Below are 11,401 nucleotides of genomic sequence, written 5' to 3'. Positions count from 1 at the left end.
ATGTTCCTCGCCGTGAAGATGCTCACTTTTTAGTCTCACCCTCGACATGAATTGGCTGCAAACCGGCCGCGCAGGTCTGGTCGGCGCAGGGCTGTGAAACCTGATGAAACGCACGACTTACTGCAGAAATTGAGAAACGGAGGGGGAGGGGATGAGTGTGGAATTCGGATGGGCTGAATGTGGAAAAAAACAAGCAGAGATAAGCATCCGAACAGGGCATGGCATTCATGCAGCCACACCCTGTTCCTTCCTGCTTCCTGTTGGCTCTTAGAGATAGCATTTTGCTTCCTTTAACCATGTGTTTTTTTTATGTGCATATGTATGTGTGTGTTTTTTTTTTTTGTGTTGGATGGAAAAAACACCCAAATCATTTTACATGGGATGGGACCACCGTCTCTCCTTGCTGAAGAAACGGTCACAAGCTAGGGTTTGAAACAGCTAGTTGCTGGTCGACCGGTTCAGACCAGCACCCAGGTTGACCAGCTCCCACCCCAAGCTCAAACTGTGTTTTGAAACATTGGGTAGCTGGTTGACCAGCTCATACCCAGCTAGACCAGCTTGGTCATGCTGGTTGACCTGCTCATACCCAGCTTAGACCAGCTTTATGACCAGTTTGGCCATGCTGGTTGACCAGCTCATTCCCACTTAGAGCAGTTTTAGTCAGTTTTCAAGCTGGTCAAGTTTGTCATAGCTGAATTTTACAGCAGGGGCTGTACTTCAGTTTCCGATGGTCTTTGAATTGGAACAGTTATTCTGCCATGTTTAGTGCAGCGTGAATTCTCTTCCTTGCTACATTATAGATAAAACACACTGTCAGACACACAGCTTTCTTTCAAAATGGATGTCTCTTCCTGGTGACAGAAAAAATGCACTCCCTGCTTAGCTACAGCCTAAAAGTTTATAGAACGGATGAGCATTTAGGAAGCTAGACACCCGTCTGACCTGGATGTTTGTGGACTGTGTTTTATGGTCAAGATGTTCAGAATGTTCACGGTCTGTGTGTTTTATGGTCAGGATGGTCAGGATGTTTGCAGTCTGTGTGTTTTTACGGTCAGGATGTTTGCAGTCTGTGTGTTTTCATGGTCAGGATGTTTGCAGTCTGTTTGTTTTACTGTCGGGATGTTCAGGATGTTCGTGGTCTGTGTGTAGGATGGTCAGAATGTTCACGGTCTGTGTGTTTTATGGTCAGGATGGTCAGAATGTTCACGGTCTGTGTGTTTTATGGTCAGGATGGTCAGAATGTTTGCGGTCTGTGTGTTTTACGGTCAGGTTGTTTGTGGTCTGTGTGTTTTACAGTCAGGTTGTTTGTGGTCTGTGTGTTTTATGGTCAGGATGGTCAGGATGTTCGCGGTCTGTGTGTTTTATGGTCAGGATGGTCAGAATGTTTGCAGTCTGTGTGTTTTATGGTCAGGATGTTCGTGCTCTTTGTGTTTTATGGTCAGGATGGTCAGAATGTTTGCGGTCAGTGTGTTTTATGGTCAGGATGGTCAGGATGTTCGCGTTCTGTGTGTTTTATGGTGGATGGTCAGGATGTTTGTGGTCTGTGTGTTTTTACGGTCAGGATGTTTGTGTTCTGTGTGTTTTACAGTCTGGTTGTTTGTGCTCTGTGGTTTACAGTCAGGTTGTTTGTGGTCTGTGTGTTTTATGGTCAGGATGGTCAGAATGTTTGCGGTCTGTGTGTTTTATGGTCAGGATGGTGAGGATGTTTGTGATCTGTGTGTTTTTACGGTCAGGATGTTTGCAGTCTGTGTGTTTTTACGGTCAGGATGTTTGTGGTCTGTGTGTTTAGCGGTCAGGATGTCCTACGCCCTCAGATCTCTGGCCTGTGTGTGATCTGGGCTCTTTCATGTCATTGTTCCTCCTACAACACAGCCCTTTTTTCTCCTCTTTAATCTTCATATTCCACCTTTCTCTCCCTCTCAATCTCTCCCACTCGCATTCTCGTTCTTGCTTGTTTTCTCTCGTCCTCCATGTTGTTTCTCTCCTTCTCATCTTCCTTCTTCACGCCCTTGTCTCTTTGCCTTTCATTCTCACCATCTCTTTCACTGCCCACACTTTCTCTTACCACTGTTGTTTTTCTTTTGTCTCACATTCAGCCATATTTTCTCCCAACTGCCTTCTCTTCAAAGCAAATGTCTCAATTATGACAAAAGAATCCCTCTTTTCCACAGATATGGGGCTTTTACAAGCAAGGATACAAATGTAAAGGTAAGGATGAGTGCATGCAGAGTTCACTCCCTTCTCTGTTTGATCCAAGCGGCCAAAACCAGGTTTTGTTTCTGATTTCCTGGTCAGGCTGAGAGACGGTGCTCACTAGCACCACTGCGGTTGGCTACAGTGTAGGTCATTCAGACCCGTTTCAACGTAGAGTTAATGGTACAATTGCGGTCAAAATACAAAGTCAATAATTGTTTCCCCTAAGAAAGTGTAGTGGCACTGTTTTTTTCTTCATCTAATGCCTCCCCATGTGCGACTTTCTTTAAGTTATCGTGGTATTAGGACAATCCGGCAATACTGTGTGGGACAATCAGGGACAGGTCACGTAACTCTCTCTCACACGTTTAATAGAGGAGCCGCATTCAGCTTCCCTACTGCACAGTATCTGGCTCCAATTGTACAAAATGGGGGCACCGGTAAACTTGACTTCCTGGGTTTTAGACCACTTTTCACGAACCCATGGATAGTCAATGGGTGACATAACAGGCAGTTGGTCCATATTTTTCTACAGACTTTAATTTGATCGCATTGCATCATGGGTATTGTAAAGAGAGCTCAACACCTTCAGTTCCCAAGTACATATATTCAGACCTACCCTGGTTTATCAAAGGAATTGAGAAGTTGCAAAAGTTATAATAATAATTGCTTTATGCTATTAATATGCAATTTTGTCATTATAAAAAAGAATGGTGAATTTTTGTGTCATTATAAAAAATGAAATTTTTCTACAAGTAGAACACTTCAGATACCTGAGATGTACTGATGCTTCAAAGTGCAAAGGGAGAAGCTCTTTGTCAATCTGAAAATGCTCATCTCGAAGAAGCCATTTTAATCATAGAGCATTGTTAACGGAAAGTCAAATAATAAAATGCTGAATTTAATTGAATCTCATTATGGAAATGGGCTTTCTTCCTGCTGCATAATTTCCAGAAAGCCCTTATCCCTGAATGACCTGACCCTTATGAAAAAATCGACACGTTCTGTGCCGTGGAAATGAAAAAATGTCTGTCACAATGATTTTGAATAATGAATCTAAAACTTTTTGTCAAGTACAAAATATTAGCATATTTTTGAAGTTACTTTTTGCTTGGCAAGTGAAATTGTCATACCCCATTGGAAAATATTGAAATTTGTTTGGCAAATCCTCAATCTTTTTGTCTTATTTATTTTGATTTTAAGTTTAAATATAAGTCTAAAATACTTGGAATTATTAAGATTTTATAATTTTTTGGTCTTAGTTCCTGTCCACCCAGCATGCTACCCTCTGTGACGTGTGCTAGACAGACAGTGCTGCAGGCCTGATCTGAGATCAGTTTACCAGACTCTAGTCAAACTCAACTCCTGTATTAAAAACTGTATTATCAAACTTGGTAAAAACTGATCTGAAGTCTGTGCTTGGGGCGCTTCCTAGCTTTGCTCTACATGCTCGCATTTTAGTAAAATAAATATTGAAAAAATATTAAAATATTCATGGACACTTTTGCATATATTTGACCCTTTCCACTTTGACCCACCTATTTTGTACTAGTCCTATGAAAGTGTCAATTATTCGATACTGACATATAGATTTGTGCATGCATCTACTATGTCCTCATTCTCTCATTCCCCACTCCCTCCTTCCTCTCCCCCTCTCTCTCCACGCCCCCCCTCCTCCTCTCCTCCTCTCTCTCCACCCCCTCCTCTCTCTTCCTTCACTCCCCCTCTCCTCCTCTCCTCCTCTCCTCCCTCTTTTCCACAGCGTGTGGGGTGAATTGCCACAAGGCGTGCCGGAATCGGCTGGCGGTGGAATGCCGCAAACGGACAAAGAGCATCAGCCACGAGACTCCGCCCTCTCTCACTGCGCGGTCCTATAGCTTCCCTCTCCCAGCCAATGCCCCGCCCAGCCTAAAGGACTCAGGTAGCCCCGCCCCCCTACCACTACATTACATTAGTGGTAGCGACATGGCTCAGGCAGTAAGAGCAGTCGTCTGGCAGTCGGAGGGTTGCCGGTTCGATCCCTGAGCAAGACACCTAACCCCCAAATGCTCCTGACGAGCTGGTCAGCCAATCGCCGTTGGTGTGTGAGTGTGTATATGAATGGGTGAATGAGAAGCATCAATTGTACAGCGCTTTGGATAAAGGCGCTATATAAATGCCAACCATTTACCACATTACACTTATTTAGCTGACGCTTTTATCCAAAGCAACTTACAGTTGACTAGACTAAGCAGGGGACAGTCCCCCCCAGGAGCAATGTGGGGTTAAGGGCCTTGCTCAAAGGCACTCTTTATGTGGATACATTGGGGTTTGAACCACCAAGCTTCCGGGTCCCAGTCATGTGCCTTAGCCACTAGGCCCTAGGCCCTACTAGCTAATAACACCACCCTCCCCCTTCTACAAGAGAACACACCAGGCTTGTTGTTCTTTTCAGTGCACCAGTGGGGTGGTAGGACCATGTTATGGTTATGGGCATTCAGCTCGATGTTAGGGGATTCAGTCCCAAGCTGTGGCAGTGCCATTTTAACCTTGAGCCAAGGCACTTATCCCGAATCGCTTCAGTAAAAATAAAAAAAATACCCGACTGTGTTAAGCGATTGCATGTAGAAAGGAAATCTGTGCAATTTGCCCTGGAAACTGGTGTCTTTCTGTTAATGTTTGGAGATGTAACGTAAGCACACAGATGGAGCGCAGATTCTCCCGGCTTCAGAGGAAACTGACAGGCTGTTCCGTTTGTTATGTATGTGTAATGTCACATGCTGAAATGATCAGTAGATCTGCACGCCATTAATGAGACACGGAGGCAGAGGGTGAGACACATGCAGTGCAGAGGCACGTTGGCTTACGGGGTTTCCGAAATGGATCAACGATGTAGCAAACACAAAGGCACTTCAATTTAACACAAACTCACATAAAGGATGCGTTGCCCCCGGGTTGCCAGATTTGGCTTCCTCAGCCAAACTGGCTGAAATGTCTGTAATTCTTTCCATCTGCCATTTTGCCTTTATTGTTTTGGCTCTTTTCCAGCAAAGATTGTGTCAGCATAACAAGATGCACATACAGTACCTTGAGCGGAAATAGCAGCAATTGTGTTTCTGTGGTTACAAAAAAAATATATCAGTAGCAGCTTGTTTTTTTTGTTTTTTTTGTTCTTTCCAAAAGGAACAGTACGCAGTACACTGCTACTCTGTCTGCCAGATTACATAACTTCGGATGCCAAACTCTGCCTGGCAACCTTGCATTGCTCAGAGTGGTACTGTACAGCATAATTATTTGGCAGACACGTTTACAGTTGACTTACAAAAGCGCATGTAGCAATGTAAGAAAACACCAAGAGAGCTTGACTTATGATTAGATCTATGATAAAATGAGTGCCAGTATCATGGTGCCTGCCCGAAGGTCTGTGAAATTAAGGGAGCGGGGAGTTAATTACGGTCTCTGCCCGTGTGTTTCAGTGATCGAAGAGGAGGATATTGAATCTGTAGAGGAGGGAGTCTTCGATGTGCACCTATAACCAGGTAAGACGGACACACTCTCAAAGGCTCCAAAAACAGCAATACATCTTAACATAGCATAAGATAAGATAACGTATGCAACCTAACATACATTACATACCATAACATACGAAACATAACATATCATAACATACGTGACCTACCATAACATACCATACCATAACATACGTAACATAACATACCATAACATACAATACCATAACATACGTAACATACCATAACATACCATACCATACCATACCATACCATAACATAACATAATGACAAGAACTGGCCATTCAGCCCGGCAATGCTGGTATTTTCCAACCACTAAAGTATACCCACTGCTTATTTGTCTAAAGCTAAATAGTATCTATCACCGTATCAAGCCTGGTCTTGAAAACCCCCAATGTTTCTGCCTCCACTACATGTCCTAGCAAGCTGTTCTACACAGTTACCACTCTCTGTGTGAAAAAACACTTCCTAATATCTGTGCGGAATTTATCATTTGCTACTTTCCCTTTTGACTGTATGTATGATTTGACTAGAGTAACATAGTGTAGTATCACTACGGTACTTCCCAGTGTGTGGTTTTGTGACTCCAGGCTAATGTGGTCTGTTTAGAAGGCCCTGTGAATTTAACTGTGTGGACACTTCAGCAGAATTGGCTGAAATATGGTCTAGCTCTTATTTTTATTGTGGCATTGCCACTATATTACTCTAAATTAAATATTAATATGCTGTAATAATGTAATGGGTGATAACACAGCAGGACTATAAAAATTGACCACGGACAGTGAAGAGACAATTGAGCTAAAGAGTGTTTATTAATGTTTTCAAGGACTGAACCCAGACAGTACACAGATCATTCAGCTTAAACTGTATATTATTTTCATTGCAATTGACACATTGTACTTCTGGTAACTGCTTCTATATTTATATACATACGACAGGTTGATGCCCTGTAGTCTTAAGGTAAATGTCTTAATGGGAATTGGCGCACACGCACACAAAATTAGATCCGTTAGTGGACCGAGCTGCCGTATGTCAGAACTTTACCCAGATAGTGATTACAAACTGTGTGCCAATGTTTTACGTTTCAGACAGCATAATTGCTGGCACCGTACCTAAGATTTAGAGCAATGCTTAAAAATAAATATGAAAAACAAATTTAGACTCTCTGGGTTGTCATCCCATCAAAGTGGGCCGTGCAAATTTGGACATGCAAATTGCTCAGTTGTCCATAATTTACTTAAAAGATATTGGTATGATAAGTTGGAAACTGATAAAGGTAGGTAAATGGTAAAAGTGTGAACCTGCAGTTGCTTACCTGAATTTCATGAGCCTCCCTTTGTACCAGTCTAGGAATGCATTTGCCTCTCAGTCTGAAGATTCACTACCACACCACCCACATACATGTGTATAAAATATCTTCAAGAACATGGTGGCAATATTCACAAGTTTTATTTTGTTTGGCAGCTACCCTTGGAACTTTAACCAAGGGGAGGACGTTGCACTGAGAACAACAGACTGAGAAGATGCCTGAACGCTGCCACCCTGTGGGACAATATTGCAACTACACTCTAGCGCCTTCCATTAACTGACCACGGATCTGGGTTTTGGTGTTTGACTGGATTGTGCATGTGTTTATGATCTTCATTTCGGTATATTTCTATATCTCTATCCAACAATATTGTTTCTCGCTCTTCCTCTCTTTCTATCCAGCGTAGTCTTCCTCTTGAATGTTCAGCACCAGTGAAATGAGAAAATTAAGTCAGAGTAAGACTGTAGCTTCTCAGGAGGACTATTAAATTGATTGTAATAACGGTTTTCACAGAATGGTGCTCCTGAGGTCAGACAGTCTATCTGCCTTGGTCCTAATAGTTGTAATCCTTGTTTATAGGATTGCAATTTGCATGGCTTCGGTTATGAAAAGCGGAACCTTTTCTCCTTAGCGGGAACGAGTCCGCTTTGAAGAGGAAGGAACAATAGAATATAATTTCACAGAAGATGGCAGCAATTAAGAAGTCCTGTATATATTATAAACTTCATCAGTTAATGGTTAATAGTTTCACTGATTCTACTGCTAATACTAATCTGTGTTTTTTTTTATTTTATCAGTTTAATCTTGATATTTATCACCGTGACTGTTGTGGTGCAATATGCTAATGCTTGAATGTAGTGCCTCATACTATTCCCCCCCCCCCCCCCCAGTACTTGGAACACTGTATTAATAATTCATTTGTGGTGAGGATTTTGACGGTGTAATATTAGTATAATACGGTGTACAGTCTCTGTGTTTGGTGTATTCAGCTGGGCTGGGTGGTCGGAGCATCTCTATGTGGCAGTAATATCAGTTATGACTTTGGTGTCGTAGGTGCATGGACGTGTACGACGGACTGTTTGGCCAGTGCTAGTGACAGAACTCATTAACCACAATAATCGGTGGCCCTACATCGAGTTGTCAATCACTTATTTGAACCAATCAATGGCTTTGTTATGTCTCACAAGGACAGCGTGATTGGTTCAAAATAGTGAGTCACCGATAATGTGATTTGGTTTTGGGGTTCTCAGAAGTATCACTCTGGCTGTGTTCCAAACCGCATACTAGCATACTACTCGTACTAGATCTCAGACTCATTTTCATTGGTATGTTGTAGGAATAGTACGCTAAGTATGCGGTTTTGAACACAGTCTCTCTCTTTATTAGTGAATGCCAAATTAGTTCCCCTTGCTGTAAGCTGGGCATGGAATAGATCAAGTCACTTATTAATTGGTTGGGTAAAAAAAATAAAAACATTGGTGACCCAGTGATGTTTTTCCCGGCTTTCTAAACTTCCAACCTTGTGCGTGTGTGTTTTATAAATGTTCTTAACCAAATATACTGAACCTGTACATGCAGTTTGCCTGTCTGTATGTACCTTGTCCTTGAAACTCACTCCTTATGCATTGTGTTTGTGTGTTTGTGCACACAGAAGTTTTATATATCAGTGAGATGTTTCGCTTTCGGTCTGAAATGAAACTCATTTCAGAAATGCCAAATGAATAAAAAGGAAGGTTATGATGAACTCAAAGAACCGAGTCTTTTTTTCTTTTCTTTTTTAACAACTTTACATTTACATTTTTCTACACAGACACTTACCTAGAGAGGATCGCAGAGATCACATTTAAATGTAAATGGATGAAATGGAAGCTGGAAGTTTTTTTTCTCTCTAAATAGACACACAAATAAATACATACTCACAGTTTTTCTGAAAACATTTCGCTTTATATAAAAAGCCAGTGTTTGAAGGGTACAATACTGACCTGTCTGTGTTTCAAACGCTAAACCTAATAAAATGTTCGTTCTCTCTCTCCCTCTCTGTTAGAAGCTGCTAATGGCGATTCTCTCGGTTACACGCATGTCTGATTAGGCAAGACGGGGCTCTTCAGACCACACGTTTTCCATGTAGCAACGTGATATATTTTTTAAAGCAGAGACGCGGATCTTTTTCGTAGCTTTAATCACTAGGGCTACTCGGGTTGTCAGGTACTTTTGTCAAAGCTAATGAACTCCATTTGCTTCATGAGAATATGTCATGTATTTCGAGTCCTCGCCAGTGTATCTTAATAAAAGGTTGTCTGATGCTGTACTACCATGAGGTGCCTTTGAACTCAGCCATCCAGACGAACTGGAAGTTCAATGTACTGCGTCAGCTCTGTCAAGCCAACGGCATTATCCATGAAATATCCAAAGCTATAAAAACATGAATGAACTCCGGCATTTCACCTTGGAGATCGATAGCCTTCTCCCTGGCAACAGACAGTTGACAATCGTTTAACTGTTGCTACGAAAGGCTATCGATTGATAAGCCTGGCAAGCACAGGAGGTCAATTGAAATTGAGTTAATTATGCAACAACTGCAGTCTGGGAAAATCGGGGGGCCGGAACTGCAGTTTGAGAAGTCGGAAGCAGATGACCGCGGTGTGGGCGGGAGCCAGGGGATGTTCTTCAAACGGGAAAAAAACGAATAAAAATTATTCCCGGCCCCGTCCAGAACAGCCAAGAAAGAAAGAAAGAAGAAAGGAATCTGAGGAAATTAGCTGACTGTTAAAGTCTGTGGTATAGGCTATGTGTTACCTCTGGGTGTTTTAACTGGCTTTAATGATATATGACAGCTCATTGCTAGTTCAACTGAATCTGGTTGAATAAGAAACAATATTGAAACAATATTGTGTACAGCATTGCATTTGTAAGTCTGCCGGTCCCTAGTCTGCTGATAAAATAAAACATGATTTATTGATCTTGTGGAAGAACTCAAAGGCAGCCAGGTAAGTCTTAGGCATTACCACTTTAAGTTCCGATTATATGAGTATAAATGTTTTTATCCTAATGAAATGGATCCACACTTGAATATTTGCCTCTTCATTTGTATGCTTTAAGAATCTCAAGATACTACAAAGGTATTGGACATTGCTTCACCCTTTAAGGTGTCTTTAAGACCCTTAAGATCCTAAATATGTGATTGGAATTTTCTTAACTGAGCATTCTAATGCTGATGTCACAATCACTACTGGTAACAGAAAGCAATGGAGTTCTAGAACACTGAATTTAGAAAATAAAACCATTTCAAAGGGATACAGTTTCCACTTCATCAATAATGTACATGCCAGTAACGGCGTTGTGCTCCACTAGATGGCGATGTTGGACTGTCGAACTTTGGCCAACTGAACGCTGAAAGCTTTTCCTCCGCAGTCCTGCAGAGTTTCCGCTCTCCCCGTGAAGCCGACGCTCTGAGGACCGTAGAGGGAATTGGGTGAACGAGGACGATGATTAGTGTAGGGTCTGGCCAGTTTCATCCTGAGAGGGCAGCAGGATTTAGTGATACCTCTTAAATTAGCAGCTCACTTCCACCTGGAGGATCGGGTATGGCCACGTCCAATAAAATAATGACTTCAACTAAGCAATCCAAAACCGAGGCAGAGCTAAAACCAGCAGACACTGTGTGCCCCCCAAGACTGAGAATGCCCACCCCCCAATAAGCACAGTCCAATGAGTGCCTATTATTAACCTGTGTGTGTCAGGTGTACCTGATTCAGCCACCCTAACACGCTGTATGTACAATGGAAAGTTTGCGGAGATAACATTGTTAGGACAGGCAGTCATTTCACAGAGGAGCAGTGCTTGTTATCATCATAGGTGTAAAATCCAGGTTCCGATTTGTTCCAATCACCTGGCTTTGCTCATTAGTCTTACTTTTAAGGAGGTAGACCTAATTGGTGAACTCAGCTGACTGAGGTCATGGGTGGAAGAAACACCTCGCAAACACATTTACTTTCTGACCCCTGGACTTTCCACACCTGTGTCTCTTACAGGGGAGAAATGTCTACTAAGTGCAGACCGACTGGGGTGAACCATCTGCTTTTCATTTTTCAGTTTTTATTCTAACATTTGTACCTCTGTAATGCCAGTTCAATGCAGCGGTCTCAGTACCTACAGGCTGTATTCTACATAAAACTGCCAGTTGTGACTGACTGTGGGAGACACACACACACACACACACACACACACTTTGCCACTGAAAAAATCCCACAGGTGTTAGTCTCTTGTCTGAAGAACTGGAATGTATTGAAGAGCACATTGTGGGAAAAATGCCCTGAATAGAAACTGAAGAACACTGTAGGTACTGTGAGTGGAACAGAGAGAGAAAGAGAGAATCTAACAATGGTCCTTT

The 11,401-nt window shown here is 42.2% G+C and overlaps 1 protein-coding gene across 1 annotated transcript in view; it reads left to right on the top strand.

Moving 5' to 3' along the window:
- The window catches only part of LOC133123412 (RAS guanyl-releasing protein 2-like), a 49,742-nt gene extending 40,978 nt beyond the window's left edge, over positions 1-8,764 (top strand). Inside the window, 5 exon segments of the mRNA XM_061233877.1 lie at positions 1,443-1,446; positions 2,172-2,208; positions 3,956-4,114; positions 5,649-5,711; positions 7,167-8,764. Of these exon segments, the coding sequence (XP_061089861.1) occupies positions 1,443-1,446; positions 2,172-2,208; positions 3,956-4,114; positions 5,649-5,707 (259 nt within the window). The 3' untranslated portion in view covers positions 5,708-5,711; positions 7,167-8,764.
- Positions 8,765-11,401: the final 2,637 nt, after the last annotated feature.

This window comes from Conger conger, chromosome 3 (assembly GCF_963514075.1).
Source record: "Conger conger chromosome 3, fConCon1.1, whole genome shotgun sequence".
In the NCBI taxonomy this organism is placed as follows: Eukaryota; Metazoa; Chordata; class Actinopteri; order Anguilliformes; family Congridae; genus Conger; species Conger conger.
This window is presented reverse-complemented; position numbering and strand designations above follow the sequence as displayed.